This window comes from Dipodomys merriami, unplaced genomic scaffold (genome assembly GCF_024711535.1).
Source record: "Dipodomys merriami isolate MVZ:Mamm:240054 unplaced genomic scaffold, mDipMer1.0.p SCAF_2, whole genome shotgun sequence".
Taxonomy (NCBI): domain Eukaryota; kingdom Metazoa; phylum Chordata; class Mammalia; order Rodentia; family Heteromyidae; genus Dipodomys; species Dipodomys merriami.
In genome coordinates this window covers 90,132,466-90,152,806 of record NW_027203381.1, presented here as the reverse complement: position 1 = coordinate 90,152,806, position 20,341 = coordinate 90,132,466, and the positions used below count along the sequence as shown (strand labels likewise).

General features: G+C 33.6%; 2 protein-coding genes across 2 annotated transcripts; both read left to right on the top strand.

The window, feature by feature from the left end:
- The first annotated feature begins 3,546 nt into the window (after positions 1 to 3,546).
- Positions 3,547 to 4,476, top strand: LOC138831700 (olfactory receptor 5K3-like). The gene has a single exon (XM_070028748.1). The coding sequence runs from the start codon at positions 3,547 to 3,549 to the stop codon at positions 4,474 to 4,476; it is 930 nt and encodes a 309-aa protein (XP_069884849.1).
- A 4,812-nt stretch (positions 4,477 to 9,288) lies between these two features.
- On the top strand, positions 9,289 to 10,227 carry LOC138831699 (olfactory receptor 5K3-like). Its single transcript, XM_070028747.1, has one exon. The coding sequence runs from the start codon at positions 9,289 to 9,291 to the stop codon at positions 10,225 to 10,227; it is 939 nt and encodes a 312-aa protein (XP_069884848.1).
- Positions 10,228 to 20,341: the final 10,114 nt, after the last annotated feature.

The following is a 20,341-nucleotide window of genomic DNA, read 5'->3' as shown; positions in this document are numbered from 1 at the left end:
TTTTTCTAATTGATGCATAAAATTCTATTGTGTGTATATACCAATTTTTCTTGATCTGTTCTTCCATTGATGAGTATCTGGGTTGAATTCATATCTTGGCTATTGTGAATAATGCTACAATGATCATGGTTTTGCTGTTAGTTTTAGGGTGGCTTTGTTTGTGTTCTACTGGAAATTGCTGGGTCATAGAGAAGCTCTCTGTGTAGTCTTTTGAGGAACTTCCATACTGCTTTCCAGAGTGGCTGAACAAGTTTACATTCCCACCAACATGGTATTAGAATTCTCTTTTGGCTGCATACTTGCCAGTACCTATTTTCTTAGTTGTGATGTACAGTATTATTCTTTCACTAGTAAAACTCTGAGAATTTGGTTGTGAGAATTTCAATAAAATCTTAGTCGTTTCTCACTACTTAGTTTCTAAGATTCTTACTACTAAGTTTCCTGCTTGGGTTAAGAAAGTATCCCTAATGTTTTACAATTGTTATCCCAGAATAAGAACTAAAAGTTTCCCCAAAGATACTATATATAACACTTTGCTTTGTTTTTTTCTGTATGTTTTCTGTTTATATTTAAGTTAAAATTTTTAATCATACTAAGTCATAATTTTGGCTACATGTCCATGCCAACTATGTAGCTATTTTGATAAACATGAAACACTTGGAATAGGTACTTAATAGTATTCACATACATTTCTACAAATGATGGTTTTCGTTGAACCAGTGCCAGGTTATTATACTTAAAATTAATTATATGTATTTTTATTATACATATGGTTTTAACTTTAATCTCTTTTTAATATCTTTTTTATTTTCTTTAAGTACTTGTACAAAGAAGCTTCCATTCTTATAACTTATAACTTGTTCTTTACAAAACTTCTGGCATATCAGGTAATTTGTGCTTTGTTTTAGCTATGCCCTTTGTGATAGTATGCTAATTATATACTCAATACATCATATCTGCGTTTATGTTACTCTTGGTTTGTCTATCTTAAAGAAATCAATTTTACTACTACTTATTTGATAAACAAGGGATTTACTCTATATTAACCTTTTCTCTTGTTTTCTTTCTTTGCTTTTTACTTTTCGTTAGCTTCATTATTAATAAAATATTAGACTTACAGAGGTATAATAAAAATAGTTCAAAAAGTCCCATGTATACTTTATCCATCCTATCTTATTTTGAATATGTTATATAATCATAATCATAGTACGCTTACCAAACTAGAATGGTAATACTAATCCAATAATATTAAACTAACCTACAAGCTTTATTTTATAACTCAGCAGTATTTCCCTAATGTTATGTTACTGTTCCATAATTTAATTCAGTATGTCATTTGCATTATCATCTCTCCTTAATTTCCTCCAGTCTGTGATCATTTCTTGGCCTTCCCTTGTCATTCATGATCCTGACAATTCCACAAAGGTTTGTCCAAATCAGGCATGTATGAGTAAGCCTGTGATCTTAGTCATGCTTGATTCAGAGAACAGGGAAATATATTCAAAGCCAGGCTTGGCAAAACTGTGGTTAGACTAGATCACAAACCAGTGGCTGAGTGCAGCACTATGTGCCTGCTATCCACTCTATCCCTTTCATTCCATTCAAAAGCCCATTCTTAAAATCCTTTTATTTTTAAATCCATCTTCCCCCTAGACACCATGTAACAAATTCATCTCTATCATAGATCTAAATATACTTACATACATTTGGACTACTACTTGATTTCTAGTTTAATAATATTTCAAATTACTGTACTTCAATGGTACAAGGGTGTTATGTTCTCTAGATGTAAACTGTATTTTCAGCGAGTTTGTTGTCTCTGTTATATGTTCTAACTGATTCATCCTAAAGCAACTTAACACTAGGTGGAGCTGTAGTTTGTCAGCAATACCACTTGACTATCACATCACTTTGCCATAAAACTACTCTAAGAAACAGCCATGATATTTTTAGGTTAGATCAGTGGTTGGATAAGAGTCTCTCACTTTCCTGTTTCACCAGTAAGTACCAAGGCTATCAAATATATAAGCTTCAACCAACCCACTTTACTACACACAATAACCAAGATGATCACCAGATTTCAGTGAGGGTCATTTATTTTATTCCTACTGTTTCACAGTATATCTTTAATTAATATCAAGTGGTTTGTATTTTAGGACTTAGTGTCCCCAAAGAAATGCACTGATGTCAGGGAAATTCCTTTAGGATCTGAAGAAGTCTTTAAATTTGCAAGTATAATAGACATAATTACTACCACTGACCTAGTATGTGAGATCTTCATTTCCTTAAACCAAGCTTTTTGGAAAACAAGGTACATATATATTCTAACACCTTAACAATAAAGCAAACAGTGCACTAGCAAAAACCTCTTTGTGAAATCTAAGTAAGGGAAGCTTCAAATTAAATTTTATTGCTAATTATACTGCTCATAAATACATGTCTTCACATTGCTAAAAAATTTTCATTGTTCCTAAATTTAATTATTTTCTATCTTTCTATAGTCAATATTGAGTGGTATGTGGTTCTAAGATGAAGTAATAATATGGTAATTCATCTGTATTTCTAATTATAAAATTTCAAATTATATAGGTAAAATTACAGAAAATCAATTAAGTAATAAAGGCATGCAGACAGAGTAATTTGTCAATGACTTTATAGATTATATACAGTACTTTTATATTTTAGAAGTTTTACATTTAATGCTTTGGAATAAATAAGTTTTTATTGTTTTCTTTTTAATGCTTTGATTATGGAAATATAAACATTTTCACCACAGAATTTATATAATAACGTTCATCAGTTATTATGTCCCAATGAATCATTTAAATAACAAATAAATAACAAAAATCAAAAGAAATTTTGATTTCAGAATTTAATTTCAACTTTATGCAGAGAATTATGGAGATAATTTCAAGTAAATTCCTGAAAAGTGGTAAATAGCTTTCAATGACTTTTCTCATTTTGTGTTAAAATTCAGAGAGTAACGATCCATCGTTTTGCTAGCTTTCTAATTCTGTCCACATATATATTCTTATTGCATTTTTTAAACTTTACTGTAAAGGTGAGGAACAGTGGGGTTACAGTTACATAAGATAAAGATCAGATAAAGAGTACATTTCTTTTTAAATACTGTTCCCCCTCCCTAATTTTCTCTTGATTACCACTTCCCCCCTCCTGTTCCCCTTCCTACAACTCACCCCCCTCCCAGCCCCCCCTCCCACCCACCCCTCCAGCCCCCCCCCACAAGATTATACAGCAGGACAAAGGACCAACCAATGCAACAATGATACTCACTAGACACTGTTGGAAATGAACTTTACAACCCTATTGCATTTTATGATGAAACAGAAAAAAAGTTCAAAATGTATATTTTAATTTAAAGAAAGATGCTATTTAAAAATTACTGATTTGTATGGTATTTTCACAATTAAAAAAATAAAAGAAATTTCTTTAACTGTTATGAAAGAAAAAAGGAGCAAAAAAAATTTAAACATTCAACTAAAACCTTGTATCTTCATAATTCCTATCTTGACAGACAAGGTAATAATGAATGGGAACAACTCCTACACGACTGAATTTACCCTCACAGGATTTACAGATAAGGAAAACCTAAAGATAATCCTGTTTGTGGTGTTCTTTGCCATCTATCTGGTCACCATGGTGGGGAATCTTGGATTGGTGGCCTTGATTTACATGGAACGCCGACTTCACACACCAATGTACATCTTTCTGGGAAACCTGGCTCTCATGGATTCCTGCTGCTCCTGTGCCGTTACTCCAAAGATGTTGGAGAACTTATTATCTGCAGACAGAAGGATTTCCCTCTATGAATGCATGGCACAGTTTTATTTTCTTTGTTTTGCTGAAACTACAGACTGCTTTCTTCTGGCAGCAATGGCCTATGACCGCTATGTGGCCATTTGCAGCCCTCTGCAGTACCACACCAGAATGTCCAAGAAACTCTGCATTCAGATGACCGCAGGTGCCCTCATTGGTGGAAACGTTCATTCGAGCATTCACGTAGGACTATTATTTAGGTTAACTTTCTGCAAGTCAAATCACATCAATCACTTTTTTTGTGACATCCTTCCATTATATAGGCTTTCCTGTGTTGACCCTTACATTAATGACTTGATGATACTTATTTTGTCAGGGTCAATTCAAGCTTTTACTATTACTGTAGTCCTAATATCCTATTTCTACATTCTTTTCACTATATTCACAATGAAATCCAAAGAGGGAAGAGGTAAAGCCTTATCTACCTGTGCATCCCACTTCTTGTCTGTGTCAATATTCTATGGCTCTCTTCTCTTTATGTATCTTCGACCCAGTTCAGCTAATGAAGGGGATAAAGACATATTTGTTGCTGTTTTTTATACTGTAGTAATTCCTTTACTAAATCCCTTTATTTATAGTCTTAGAAATAAGGAAGTTACAAATCTTGTGAGAAAGATTATAAAAAAGATAATTTTATAACACTGTAAAGCAAGTACCTTCTGTCACGGAAACGTTATATATATATATATATATATATATATATATATATATATATATACATATATACATATATATAGTATATGTGGGGGGAATATCATACAGAGGTGTTACAGTTACATGAGCAAGGTAATGAGTACATTTCTTATCAAGCATTATTGCCTCCTCCTTTGTTATTTCAACTTAATAACACACATTATTATTTTAGAGGTAGTAAAAACATTTTTTTCTCCCCAACCCCTCCCCTCCGCCTCCCCGCCCCCGCCGCGCCAAAGTTTGCCACTTTGTATTCAGAACTTTGACTCATTAAAATAGGGTGGCATCCATCTCAAGATATTTCAGAAAGACAACATTCTATTAAAATATAGTTGCCAATATAAGTAATAGTAGGATCCGTCAGAAGTGAATTAAGGTATTGTAGTCAAAAATGACTCTCTTAAACAATTTACTCTCAATTTTTTTTTTTGCTTTTCATTTTTTTATTGTGAAAATACTGCACAGAGGGGTTACAATTACATGGGCAAGATAATGAGTACATTTCTTATCAAGCATTGTAGCCTCCTCCTTTGTTTCCCCTTCCCAACCCTTCCCATCCTCCCCCTGCACCCCCACCCAATACTCCCCCGCTCCCCCGCCCCCGCACCAAAGTTGTAAAGTTCGTTTTCGACATAACGACTTGTACATCTCATTGTTGCAATGGGTCCACCTGTATCCCTATTTAAACGATTTGGTTTTCCCCTTCCCCTCCACAAATTATACCGACATCAAATACAGTGAAAGCAGGGGTGATACTGTGTGTGTGGGGGGGGGACATACAAAGCAACAAAGAAATAATCTTATAATGTGTTAGACACAATCGCATGAAAGAAAAAAAAACATTTGAGTACATATCTTAGGGTTCATTTATTAGAGTATTTTTGTGACATGGTTGTGATATGTCTGTCTGTGATTAAAAATTATGGTCTTCATAATAAAATTATTTGTGTGTTAATTTTTACATAGAGTTTGTAACTTTGCCATCACATGTGACACTCTATTGACTGATTATCTATTAAATCAAAGTGTTTGTGCCTTTGTTAGTCATTTGTGCTTTGTTAGTCATTCGGCTTTCCCAAAGCCTGAACTGACTCCAGTCAAAACTCTGAACACCTTCATAGCATTTACAAAAGATGAATATATTTGCAAATAAAGAATGAAATCATGAATAGCTAAACAAAAATAAACAAATATTAGGAAAAAAATTTAATTGAAAATATACTATCCTCTGGACATTAAGCTATATATGTCTTAAATACATATATGTAAGTGTGTGTATGTGTATAGATATATATATGTGTGTGTGTGTGTATGTTTGCAAAATCATTGCTATATATATATACTATATATACATATATGTATAAAACTGCATATTTACTTATATACATATCCACATACATGAATACAACAACCAAATACAACAGCTAGACTTTTTTAATAATTTTCTTGAATAAACTCCTATACATTAAAATAATGAGTAGCTTGTTTATGTTCATCCCAACAGGTATGATGGTATTGAAGTTGGCATCAATATTTCCTTTTTCTATAAGCTTGATTTTAGGGGAGATAGATAATTTCATTTCTGGTAATTGATTATTAAATAGCATTGAAAGTAAATTGTACCTTAAAATGAAGATGTTTTTCAAACCTACAGAAGAGGCTAGAAAATCTGGTAGTTAATATCAAATATCCTCTAGACCTTGTCATGATTGATCATGAAATTCATCATGTCAATTTCTATTGGATAGTTAATTGGATGACCTGATCTAATTATTACCTTATTACTTTGTCAGTCTTCAATTACTAGGTCATGCAAAGAAGAAATTTATGCTTTATATTCATGTGATATAACAAAATCAGGAAATATGTATACAAGAGGGTTCAGAATATAACAGGAATTATTCTGCTAATAAGCTATAATTCACTAGTGAAGAGAATAAAACCTTATTTCCAAGCAATAGGTGTATTAAGTTTGGATTAGCTTATGAGTATATTCCATAAACTTTATATGAATCTCATATGCCTTCACATCAATTACCTGTTTCTAATTTTGTAGTTCTTCTGAGACAAAAATATGATGAAACTTTTCAAAATAGATATCAAGCAGATATCCAGAGACATCTATTTTCTGACTTAATTATAAAGGGTCCAATAAAGGGTTATGTGTTGGATACTTCAACAAGGTTTCATGATGTTTTTACAGTTAGAATTTAATGTACAACCCCTCTTTTAATGGACATTATCAGTCAGAATCAAGCCCACTGATTTCCTTTCCCTATTGCAATCCTACCAATATTTTTTATGTATGTCTTCATCATCTACCTTAAATTTTATGTAGAATTTCACACAACTGCTGATGAGACTTACTTATGATATTATATAACTTAATTGACACCAGGGAGAAAAGTGATTATTTTCTGGAAAAGTGATGATGTATATTGTTTGTGTTCAATTCAAGAGTATTTTTAGAGGGTTGGGAGGAGTGGCTCAGTTGGTAGAGCACTAGCCAGTGAATGAAGAGGTCGGGAGCTGAGTTTGTGTTCCACGCTCAGAAAACAAAAAGAAGAGATTCTTTTTACTGAACCCAGAAATCTTTCTATCCTTATATTCTGTATCTTGGTTATGTTTTTTTGAAAACTGTATGTTACTTTGGTCATCATTCCATTGTGCACTCTTGAAAAATATCCATAGCAGAAATGTCTCTTTTATAATTAAATCAATAAATATCGAGGGCTATGAACAAATCAACAAGATGAAGATAACCATCAAACAAATGTTAGTTTGTTTTAATTTCTTGTCTCACAGGACAACTTCAATTAATTTCATGTGGTTTGTATTTTTAGGACTTTCAAAATGCTTTGATGTCATTGCAATGAATTCCCTTTGGGACTGGATGGAACAGTTTAACTTCACAATGTAAGGGTCATAATTAAGAACAATGACTGAAAGGTTGCCTCTAAGATTGTTATTCATCTCATCCTGAATACTTTGGATAGCAAAGTGCAAGTACACATTACAATTCTGACACCTTCACCATAAAGCAAACAACGCACTAGCCAAAATCTTTTCTCTGTAAAAAAAAAAAAAAAGAAGAAGAAGGTAAGGAAATTACATTAATTTTAGGCACTATATTTACTTTTCAAAATTAAAAAGAAGGTAAGGAAATCACATTAATTTTAGCTACTATATTTACTTTTCAAAATTGTTTTTACCTTTTCAATATTCTGAAATTTCAACTCCCATTTTTAAATGTCTAGGTTTACTTTTTTAAAAAGTGAATAGTATGTAATTTTAGGATGAGGTATTATACTGTTACTCATTTTATTTTCTAAATAACAAAAAATGCAAATTATGCCAGTGAAATTTAAATAATCCAGTCAAAATGTGTGGCATGTATATTAAATGTGATTTCTAATAACCATTTTTGGGGGAAACATATATATATGTATATATATATACATATATATGTATATATGTATATACATATATATATATATATATATATATATCTCTTAAGATGATTGCAGTGAAATTGTTTGCCATCAAGTCCACCAGAGTTGAGATTCCAACAGCTCACTAAGGATCCGTTGTAGAGTAATGGAAGAAAGTCAGCATTCCCAGATTAATAGCAAGGATCTAAGATTGTAATGAATTCTGTCTTCTCTCCATAGAAAGTGTTTGTGTTACTCAGGATTATAAGCAGGGCAGGTCTTGTGCATGTTATGAGTCCTATGACAGCTATGCCCACAGCAGCCCCATAGTACTGCATAATTCCTGTCTCAGAATTATCTAAATATAAACCTGAAGACATGTATTAGTAATAAAGAAATAGTAATGATACATTTAAAAGCAAAATCAATACAGCTTTTAAAGAAGAAATTATAAATTTTCCTGTCTAAAAGACATGCTTCACAATTCAGTATGGGAGATTGGTACACCTGAGTTATTCAGACATGACTTTACTGTGTAGCACCATACATGAATTATGGCACATAATGGAGAAAAGACTGAGATATTTGTAGAAAATTGGAAATAATGACAAGAAATGGTGAGTCTTTATTAAAATAGATGTTATTGTGAAGAAAATCAATCACACGTAATAATATATTTTAATTTATTTCTTTATTTGTAATTTCACTTTTGTTCTCTTTGAACCAAAGTTATTTCACTTCAACATATGAACTTTTGTAACTATAATCCAACTTGATTCACGTTGTTTACTTCTTTAGCTTTCCAAAATAATTATCATTGAAGATGAACATTGTGTGAGCTCTGCTATATTCATTTAACATGTATCTCTAACATGCTTCCTAAAAATATACATTCTAGAAGAATGTATAAAATTAGTTTTCCACATTAAAAATAATCACCACATCTAGGATAGTGGATTGTAAACTTTTATTAGAGAGCTTCAAAAACTGATATTAAAATTATTTAGTAACAAAAACCCAATATATAGACCCCTGTATATAAAGATGCAAGATATAAAGAAACACATTGTACAGTTTGAACATCCTCCTGGGATTCTTACGACAAATGTTGGTGAATTATCCTCCTTGGATATGTTGGTGAATGTTGACATAAGAGAGAAGTCAATGATACTGACACTAAGAAAAGTAATGTCCAAGATTACAGGTAACTGTATTCTACTGACAGCCATAAAAACAGAAAATAATCTATCTTTTTTTAAATGAATGAAAATAGAGTGCTCTCAATTTGAATTTATATCTAACCATAGTCTCAACAGATGAACTAAGGATGACTGAGGACAACCACTCCTCCATAACCGAGTTCATCCTCATAGGATTCACAGATCATCCGGAGCTGAAGTTCCTCCTGTTTGTGGTGTTCTTTGCCATCTATCTGGTCACCATGGTGGGGAATCTTGGATTGGTGGTACTGATTTACATGGAACGCCGACTTCACACACCAATGTACATCTTTCTGGGAAACCTGGCTCTCATGGATTCCTGCTGCTCCACTGCCATTACTCCAAAGATGTTAGAGAACCTGTTTTCTGCAGACAGAAGGATTTCCCTCTATGAATGCATGGCACAGTTTTATTTTTTTTGTTTTGCTGAAACTACAGACTGCTTCCTTTTGGCAGCAATGGCCTATGATCGCTATGTGGCCATTTGCAGCCCACTGCAGTACCATACCAGAATGCCTAAGAAACTCTGCATTCAGATGACCGCAGGTGCCCACATTGCTGGAAACGTGCATTCGATCATTCACGTAGGACTATTATTTAGGCTGACTTTCTGCAAGTCAAATCAAATCAATCACTTCTTTTGTGATGTCCTTCCCTTATACAGACTCTCCTGTGTTGACCCATATATCAACTCATTAATGATACTTATCTTGTCAGGATCCATTCAAATTTTTACAATTACTGTAGTCTTAATATCCTATTTCTATATTCTTTTCACTATATTCACAATGAAATCCAAAGAGGGAAGAGGCAAAGCCTTATCTACCTGTGCATCCCACTTCTTGTCTGTGTCAATATTCTATGGTTCTCTTCTCTTCATGTATCTTCGACCCAGTTCAGTTAATGAGGGGAATAAAGACATATCTGTTGCTATTTTTTACACTCTAGTAATTCCTTTATTAAATCCTTTCATTTATAGTCTTCGGAATAAGGAAGTAATAAATGCTATAAAAAGAATTATGAACAGGAAACAATTTAACATTTAGCAATAATTATTATGCCTTTCAACTCAATAATACTTTTTATAAATCAACATATTGAAAAACATAAAAATTCCACTTAGTACTCAAAATATTAACATAGTAAAACATGTTGGTATTTTATTTTAAAAAATAAGGCTCTAGTATATACCTGAATAAGTAGGGTGTTGTTTAAACTTGGGTATCTTTTTGTAGTTTAAAAAATATCCATTTAATGCTGGACTAGAAGTTAATATAAATAAAGGTTGCTAGGAAATTTCTTAATCTTAAAGCATAATGTTTAAGTAGCAAGTACACCACAAGTTTTCAGTCATTGATCATTGCAAAAACCATATGATGAGAACAAATTTTATATTCTTTGATTATTAAATTGACTACAGTTATTTCAAGTTTTCTTATCAGTGATATTTTTATATTTTATATTAGTATCTAACATTTTCTGAACTAGAATAACAATTCCTGATTATAAATTGTTGCTTAAAATGAGGAACTTCATAGTGACATCCCAATGTATTTTTATATACTGTTCTAATTTGTCTATCTTCTATGTCACTATAATTGCTGAATATATCCAATAAATCTAGTGCTTTCTTCATGGTAGTAAAACTGTTTTGTTGGTCATTGAAAATACCAACATCTGCACTAATTTCAATTTAAAAATATTGATATGTTCCCAGAATTTATGAAAGATGGACATATTTTTCAATTGCAAATGAGGAAGAAAATGGTGCATATCCTAAATATCTGATTCAAAGTACTTCTTAATCAGACAAATGTACAAACACCTAAGAAAAGTAATTTACTTGGATATGTTGGTGAATGTTGACATAAGATAGAAGTCATTGGTACTTCAAGGCCCACAACCAACAACAACAACAAAAAAAGAAGTCATTGGTACTGACATTAAGAAAAGTAGTGTCCAAGATTACAGGTAACTATGTTCTACCAACAGCCATGAAAATAGGGGTGGGGGAAAACCTACTGTTTAAAAAAAAATGAATGAAAAAGCTGGACACTGTTGGCTCACGCCTGTAATCCTTGCTACTCAGGAGGCTGAGATCAAAACCAACCCAGGCAGGAAAATCTGTGAGACTTTTATCTCCAATTAACAACCAGAAAACAATAAGTGGTTCTGTGGCTCAAGTGGTAGAGTGCTCGCCTTGAGCTGAAGAGCTCAGGGACAGTGTCCAGGCCCAGAGTTCAGGCCCCATGACTGACAAAAAAAAGTGAAAATTTGAGTGTTCTCAATTAGAATTTATATCTACCTAACAAACAGATAAACTAAGGATGACTGAGGACAACTACTCTTCCAAAACTAAGTTCACTACCTATAAGGTACTCTCCAAGAACACTTATTAAGCTGTCTTGTCATGCTGAATAAAAACCTCATGCACTGAAACACTTATGGGCTTGGCCAAGCTCATCCAGGCAAGTCCAATGCATCTGAATTTGAATCATGCTTTTTCTGTATATGGCTTCAGGATTCAGATAATGGAAATTATTGCCCCTGATGTTTGGTGATTAAATAATATGAGAAATAAACTGTATCATAGGACAAACACTTAATAGTTGCTCCAAAAAAGGAACCTGACCAGGTAATGTTTCTGTGAAAGTCTAGAAAATGAGTCACTAGGGTTGGGAAGTAGGAGTTGACAAAAAGCAGAGAGCCAACAATGTGACAAACTATTTTAGAGGTCTTGGTGACTTATGGTACTGTGAATAGATCAGGTCACTGAGATCCTTCAATTCCACTCTGTAAGAATCAGAATTTATATTGAGGCATCAGAGACCATATTCTTCTTGGCAGCAGAGTAATTTCAGAAAACTGATTTGGCGATTGATTGATTTAAAAAGGTATAGAATGAGATAATGGTATATACATATAATAATTCATTCTCTTAAAAGTTATGTCTATAATATTATAAAACATAATAAATAATTCAGCTCTATAATAATGAACACATAAATGTTCATGAAAGAATAGTCAAAGAAAGGAGAATGGGACACAAAATCAGCTTGTAATTGTTGGATAATATAATAATCCTACACCTTTAGCATCAACCATGTAACACAAGATTTCATATTATCAATATTCAACCAATGCATGTCATTTGGCAGTCAGTAGATACTTCCTACAAAATGGTTTTAATAGGATTGTGCTCATTTTCTATAATGAAACACTTACTTTTAAATATTAATGTTTTAATTTGCTATTTAGAAATGACTAAATTTGGTAAATACTCATAGATATACTCACTACAAGAAAGCAATTTAGGTTCTTTAAATAAAGAGTACAAAAGTATTAGTAGATTTATGTGGTAGTATAAATCTCAACTTTAGTGGACAATTTTTCAAGTCCTGATACTTTCAATATGCATATATTAACATCCTGTCTGGCATCTTCATTTCCCACTTAGCCTCATCCTTTATTCTGGTGTTCTAGAGTTTATAAAGTCTAATACTTCTCCACATTCCCTGATTCTTCCTTCTGTTAGTTCAAATGTACTGTTGGTATTTATTTCACTTATTGGCCTCTTCAACTACAAATTTTTCATTTATTTTTACTTTCTTTTTCTTGGTAGTCTATATGTGATATAATATTGCCTTCAGAACTCCATTTACTTACTCCTGGTTCTTTTTATCTTCTAATATATTAATTATGCCTCTTTTGAAACATTTAATGCTAAATTCTATGTCTTCTTAGTCTCACAAGCATTTTTATTGCATGTTTTATTCCATGTGTCACAGTTTTTACCTATCTTATGATTCTTTTATTGGTCTAATATGGTGGAGGACATAAAGATGGAATACAATATTTGACTTGGATTGTGAAAAATGGATAATGAATGATTTTAAGATATAAATATAAGTGTGCTGTGGATAAGACTTCTCTGGTAACTCATTACTTTAGCTAGTAACTGTAATTGTAACTCTGTAACTACATAACCCTGTCACTCTGTAACTCTGCTTCTGCTGTTTTCTGAGCAATGGGAGCCCTAACCAGCTGACCATCACCACCCTTTGTTCTATTCCCCTGCTTCCCACAAGCAAAACCTTGGCGGGGAAATTTAAATTAAGTTGCCTATTTCTTGTAACAATCATTGGCTAAAACCAACACCCAGCCTCCCCCTTTCCCTGCCCTAGTCCAGAATGCTTAAAAGCCCACATGGGCTGGCACTCTAGGATCCCAACTCCAGGTGTGGTCCTGACCTGTCAGCACTTTTCCCTCAATAAAATCTTTTACATTTCACTGCGGACTGAGTGGTCTCACTGCCACACCCGCTACAGGTCATTTGAGGATAAAATATAAGAGTCACTTTTACTCATTCACTCACTCTAGGAGCTTGTTAATGCTTGTTTATGATTGACAAACTGGCTGGAATATTTTTGTGAAGACTATTGTTGTTTTTCACACCATGTGGAGACTGATACTGCTCTTCAAAAGGATGCAACATTCAGTGTAGTATGCACACCTTGGATGACTATCCAGTTAGCACAGGTCTACTTCATTTTTTTATTATGTTGGCTAATCATGCTATGATTATTCCTCATTCATGTCCTGTTAAATCAAGCCCCATTACAAAGAGAGTTCCTCACAACATGTCTGAGATTCCTTCTAGCTTCCTCTCTTTTGTTGTCTTAGGAAAACCAGTTAATCTATGGCATAGTTAATGATTAGTATTATTTGTTACCAACGTGCCTTGCACCAAAACATTCATTGTTTACATCCTCGTATTGAAAACAACATAATGAAATTCATGCATGGAGAGAGGTCTGAGAGGAATGGGTAAATGGAATGGAGGTGGTGAAATTGAACAAACTACATTTTATGTATACATGGACATAGTACAATGAAACTACTTTGTACAGTAAATATACACTCCTTCAAAGATAAAGGAGGGAATACTAATAGGTGTGAGTTCTCTACATTCTATTTTTGAGACTGGGGCTCCAGATCTGGAGTTGGGGACAGTGGCTTAATTCTCCTTGACTGACACAGCTAATATAGGACACTGGGTAGAAGTGGTGGACTCTTCTCAACATGCACAGTATTAAACCTTTGCCTCACAAGTAAGCTGAGAGTGAACGTGACCAGGATACTGCCATTAAATTTGTTCATGTCACCCTCACAAATGAGGATTGGGTAGAAGAAGGGATCCTGGAACTCCTGGGAAAACTCATCTGGAATTTAGCTTCTGTAAACACATAGCTGATGGAGGTGAAAGGAATTTACCACTAGGTGGGAGGGAGGAGGCAGGAAAGGAAGGAGCTGTGTGTCCATGGAGAAGTATGAGTCATGCTGACCTAAAGCCAAGGGACAGAGAAAGCTTTGATTCAAATGTGACAGAATCTCCCTGTTTTCACCAAAATGGAGTGACTATTTCTGCTTCTTTAGTTACTTAACTTTAGCTCAATTTCAAAGACATTAAAATAGGCTTTTACTATAAGATTTTCTCAATTGGAGCTGGTCCATGAGAATTCTCATGTTGCCATTCTACAATTAGAGCATTGCTGTAGATTTTCAATTTGATTTTACCCAGTTGGAAGTGTTCTCTCTTATTTCCAGTTTAGTAAAATATTTTGTATCATACATTTGTATGTTGGTTTTGTCAAAAAAAATTCCTGCATAAATTCACATGATAAATGATTAATCTTTTAAAGTGAAAAGAATATTTTAATGTGTTGGGTTACATTTAAATATTAATCAGCCTTACATGGCTGAAGCAAATCCCCTTATAATGGAGTATAAGAAGCCCACTTTTAGCAGGCACCCTTGGCTCGCGCCTATACTCCTAGCTACTGAGGAGGCTGAGATCTGAACATGGAGGTTTGAAGCCAGCCCTGGCAGGAAAGTCCATAAGACTCTTATCTCCAAATAACCTGGCAGGAAAGTCTGTGAGACTCTTATCTCCAAATAACCACCAGAAACCCAGAAGTGATCTGTGGCTCCAGTGGTAGAGCACTCGCCTTGAGCTGAAGAGCTCCAGGACGTCCTGGAGTTCAAGCCCCACAACTGACAAAAAAAAAAAAGAATCCCATTTTTAAAGTAGACTATATAGCTTGTTTAAGGATGGAGAGAGATGACACAGGAGGAGGAAAAGATTGCTTATAGAAAGAGGTATCATTCAGCCTAAATATTGCCAGCTGGGTAGTTTTGTGGTTGTGCCATGTTCTGACACAGAAAATTGAGATTATAAAAATTAGTAATTTGCCAAAAAATATAAATGACCCAAAATTATTAAGTTAATCATTTATTACTTGAATGGTAAATTGAGCAAAAAAAAAGCAGAAATCATGAAAAAATAGAAGAAAACTTGGATCTGAATAACTCAACAAAAATAAATAAAATAAAATGCAGTCAAGAGGACCAACAATGGACAAAACATAGTTGAATTTTAAATTGAAGATTGGTCTTTTAAAATAAACTAGTTAGTTTTTGGATGCCCCCTCACAGACCACCAGAGACCATGATCAATGCAAACAGCAAAGAGTCGTTTATTGCAAGCTCGAGCTTGGTCCTCAGCATACTCGGTGACCAGTGAGGCTAAGAGACCCTGAGCATAGAATCCAGCACAGTTTTTATAGTATTGAACAAACAACTTTAAGGAACTTTTACATAAGAAATTACATGATTGGTTAACATTTAAAGCAAGCTAAGCTGGGCAAATATGATTCGTTGACCCTTACAGAAAAATATCCTTGGTCCATAGCTTGACCACAAACAGTTATGAGTCACACCTGGACCAACAGTATGCATGGCATGTTTCACCCCGGGCTCTGAAGAACTGGTTGGTCGGAACATTATATGGGTTTAACTGAAACTCTTAGCCCATGGTCACTCAGGGGCAAAGTCACTCGGTGGCTAACACCTGCCTTAAGCAAACGCCATCTATGGCTCCAAGAATTGTGCATAGCTTTCTGTCATAAATTCCTGGCATTGGGGCTAAAGTGGGTCATGAGTTAAGTCGCAGAACTGAGATGGGGGTCTTAAGTAAAATGGAGTTGCTTAGATTTCTCATTCACCATTGAAAAGAATAAGGTTATGTAATTTGCAGGAAATGGCTGGAGCTGTGTGTCATGACAAACAATATAAGCTAGAAAGAGAAAGACAAATAGCATATATTCTTAATCTTGAACTGAAACAAAAACAATCCAAAGAGGAGTGAGAGTGATGGAAGGAGAATGAAAAGTAGGAGGAGAAAAGAAGGGAAGGAAGGAAAAAATAAGAAGGAAGAGGATGCACAATTGACTATAAATTGAGGACTAGTGGGAGAGGAACTTGTGAGCAGAGGATAGGAGGGCAATTATGACTAAGTGTTTTATATGTTTATATGAGAAGAACATAATGAAGGTTAATATTGTTTTTAAAAGGGAATAGAGAATAAAAAGGAATCGCATGTTATATCAGCGTATGTTATATGTGTGGGGTGGGGATATCACGATGAAAACTCCTTATAAAATTAATACATACAGGGAAAGTGGCTCAGTGGTAGAGTGCTTGTCTTGCATGCACGAGGCCCTAGATTCAATATTTCAGCACCACATAAGCAGAAAAAGCCTGAAGTAGAACTGTGGCTCAAGTGGTAAACCTTGAGCAGAAGAGCTGAGAGAGAGTGCCCAGGCCCAGAGTTCAAGCCCTATGACTGACAAAAAAAAATGTTATACAAATAAAGGAGAAAAAAAGAAAAAATGATGAAGAAATCATGAAAAGCTTATGACACACTATTAGGAGAACAAATATATGCATTATGGATATTATAGAAAAGAAAAAGGAAGCTTTTTTAATAAAGTAAAACTTTTAATTTTTAGAATAGATAAATATATTTGTATAACAAATGGCAATTGTGAAAAATTCAAATGACCTAAGATAAAATCAACAATAAAGAAAAGATCCTCACTGGGCAATATTATGCTCAACAGGACCAAAGTTAACAGATACAATGATAAATGTTAAAAACTGCAAAACACACTCAGTTAGGCACAAATCAGCTAACCACTAATGTGGTTTCAGGTGATTTTTCAACAAAAGTTGTACCCACAAGAGAACAGAATGGTATATCCGAAGCTCTGAAAGAAAAATAATTCACCCAAATAACCTATCATTCTGAAATGAAGGAGAAACATTCTTTTCCAGAAAATTGACAGAATGCTTAATCACAAGACTGATCTTTAAAAACAAATTCAAGAAAATCCTACACTAGATGAAAGAAAACATAAAATGCATTTATGAAGATATGAAAATATAAGAGCCAGTTGTAAATCAGACATAAAGTTTGAAAGAAAAAGAATCAAATTAACCAACTTTAAAAAATTAAACAAGGGTTAACAGGAGAGAGAAAAAAAATGGAAAGCAAAATAGAAAAGAAATAACAAAATGAGAGAAGTATTTTTAATGGTGATGCTGGTAATTGAACTCATGACTTCAAATATTCTGCATAATCACTCTAACATTGAGGTATATTCCCACCTTTCAGATATAAATGTATACCTATCAATAATAATATCAATGAAGATTAATGGGTGAAACACATCAAGTGAAATATTTAGACGGGTTGATTTAGTAAAATTAAAACCAAAGTAATACATTCAATAGTATGCTACCTAAGAGAAAATTATTTTCATAAAAAATGATATTCTTTATCAATCATTGTAAATTTCAAAAAGAGAAGGCAAATGAATGGATGAAATATTCTATGGAAATGAAAAAGAGTGAGCACAGTCTCTAGGCTCAGATACAATAAACTTTAATTCAAAAATAAGTAATCAAGGTCACTTTATAAGGAAAAAGTTCAAATTTACCTAGAGTAATGTAATTTGTAAAAGGAAGATGAAATGGTACATTCCCTGATTTAATTAGATACATTCTGTAAGTGCATCAAAATATTTCAAGGTGCCTATAAATAAGTAAAATTACTACTTGATAGTTAAAAATAAAGTATAAAACAGAAGTACTTAGAAAATAAATACATCTTAGAACTGATGAATCATGTTGCCAGTTTATATTTCAAAAATAAAAAGCTATATATTTTTATTCTTTTTGAAGCTTACATTATCTTAGCTATCACCAATATATCAGTAAGCAAAATTTCATAAATACAATGAAATTTTCATACTATTATTTTTTAGAGTGCTGCATATAAATACAATTTAATTTTTTTTCATGTTTACCTAATTGTCAGGAAAATTTAGGTTAAATGTTTTCAAAGTAATTTTATGTATGTATTTGATAGCTCTAACCCACCTTCTAATTTCCTTTTTGAATACTAAGTTTTTTTCATGAACTGTATTAATTGCATTCTATCCAGTGAAGGGTCAAAAAGGTATTTTTGCTGTTAATTTGATGAAAATGATGAAGAAAATTAGGGAGAAGGAGTAAAGAGAAGGAAGAGGGGGAAAAGGAGAAAGAGGAGGAAGGATGAGGAGGAAGAGGAGGAGAAGGAGGAGGAGGAGGAAATAATAGTAGCTTATGCAAATTAACCAAATGGGCCCCAAACAAACTGTAGTGAAATTACTTTATCTGCCCTGTCTTAAGTCATCTTAATTAATTTCATGTGGTTTGTATTTTTAGGACATAAGATCTCCACAGAAATACATTGATGTCATTACACTGAATTCCCTTTAGTATTTGACGAACAATTTAACTTTGCAGAAAAAGAGACATGATTACCAACACTGACCAGTGGGTCATCTCTGAGATTTTCACTCTCTTCATCGCAAATGTGTTGAATAGCAAGGTGCATGTACACATTAAAATTCTGATGCCTTCACCATAAATCAAGCAATTTACTGACAAAAACTCTTCTCTGTGAAACAAAGGTAAGACATTTGTTAGTTTTAACTATCACTGTTACTTACTTTTGGAAATCATTTATTTTTTAGATACCATAACTTTAGCTCTGCTAAAAATAAAGTGGCATGCGATTCTAGCATGAGATACAATACCGAAATTCATCTTCTTTTTCTGAATAATATAAAAAATTTAATATATACATGTATGCATGTATCTATGTGTATATGTATTTGGCATAGCTGGGATTTGAATTCACAGCCTCACACTTGAGCCATGTCTTTCTTCAGTTCTGCGTTTTTCTGGTTATTTTGTAGATGATGTCTAGGAAACTGTTCTTCCGGGGTTGTGTTTTTATCATCATCCTCCAGATCTCAGTTTTCTTCATAGTTAGGATTAAAATTATGAATCATTGGCACTCAGTTCATGATTTTAATTTTTTGATAACATTTTTCCATTGTCTTCCTTTGGTCATTTAACTATGGAAATAAAATCCATTTGATAGAATTATTCAATTCATATCTAACAATAAGTTACTTAAGATGAAACAGCCTATTCTATTAAGAATTCTATCAGGATGTAAATGGTTTACTCCTTTTTTCATATATATATAGATAGATAGATATAAATATCAATCTATAGATCTATATGGAGAGAGAGAGAAAGAGAGAGAGAGAGAGAGAGAGAGAGAGAGAGACAGAGACAGAGACAGAGACAGAGACAGAGACAGAGACAGAGAGAGAGAGAGAGAATTTGTGAGGCTTGAACTTTGGGCCAGTGTGCTGTCTCTTCGCTCTTTAGTTCAAGGCAAGTGCTTTACCACTTGAGTCATAGTGACACTTCTGGTTTTCTGGTGGTTTATTGGAGATAAGAGTGTCACGAACTTTCCTGCCCAGGCTGACTTTGACCCGTGATGCTCAGATCTCAGCCTCCTGAGAAGCTACGATTACAGGCATGAGCTACTGGCGCCCCGCTATCTTTTATTTATTTATTTTTTTGGCTTTGTATTCACAATTTTTTTTATTGTCAGGGTGATGTAGAGAAGGGTTACGGTTGCATAAGTAAGGTAATAATTACATTTCTTACAAACTTCTTACCCCTTCCCTCATTTTTCTCCTCTTTCCCTCCCCACCAACCCCCTCCCACATTGTACAGATCACTTCCAACATATTGTCTTATGTATATCGCTGTTGCATTTGGTTCTCCCCTTGTCCTTTGTCTGTGGCTCAAGTGGTAGAGAGCAGAAGAGCTCAGGGACAGTGCCCAGACCCAGAGTTCAAGCCTGACAACCAACAAGAACAAAACAAAAAGCAAAAACAAAACAAACCTTTT

Bases quoted from the DNA above. Each gene is read 5' to 3' on its own strand.
- LOC138831700 (XM_070028748.1), top strand. From the start codon at position 3,547: ATGAATGGGAACAACTCCTACACGACTGAATTTACCCTCACAGGATTT.
- LOC138831699 (XM_070028747.1), top strand. From the start codon at position 9,289: ATGACTGAGGACAACCACTCCTCCATAACCGAGTTCATCCTCATAGGA.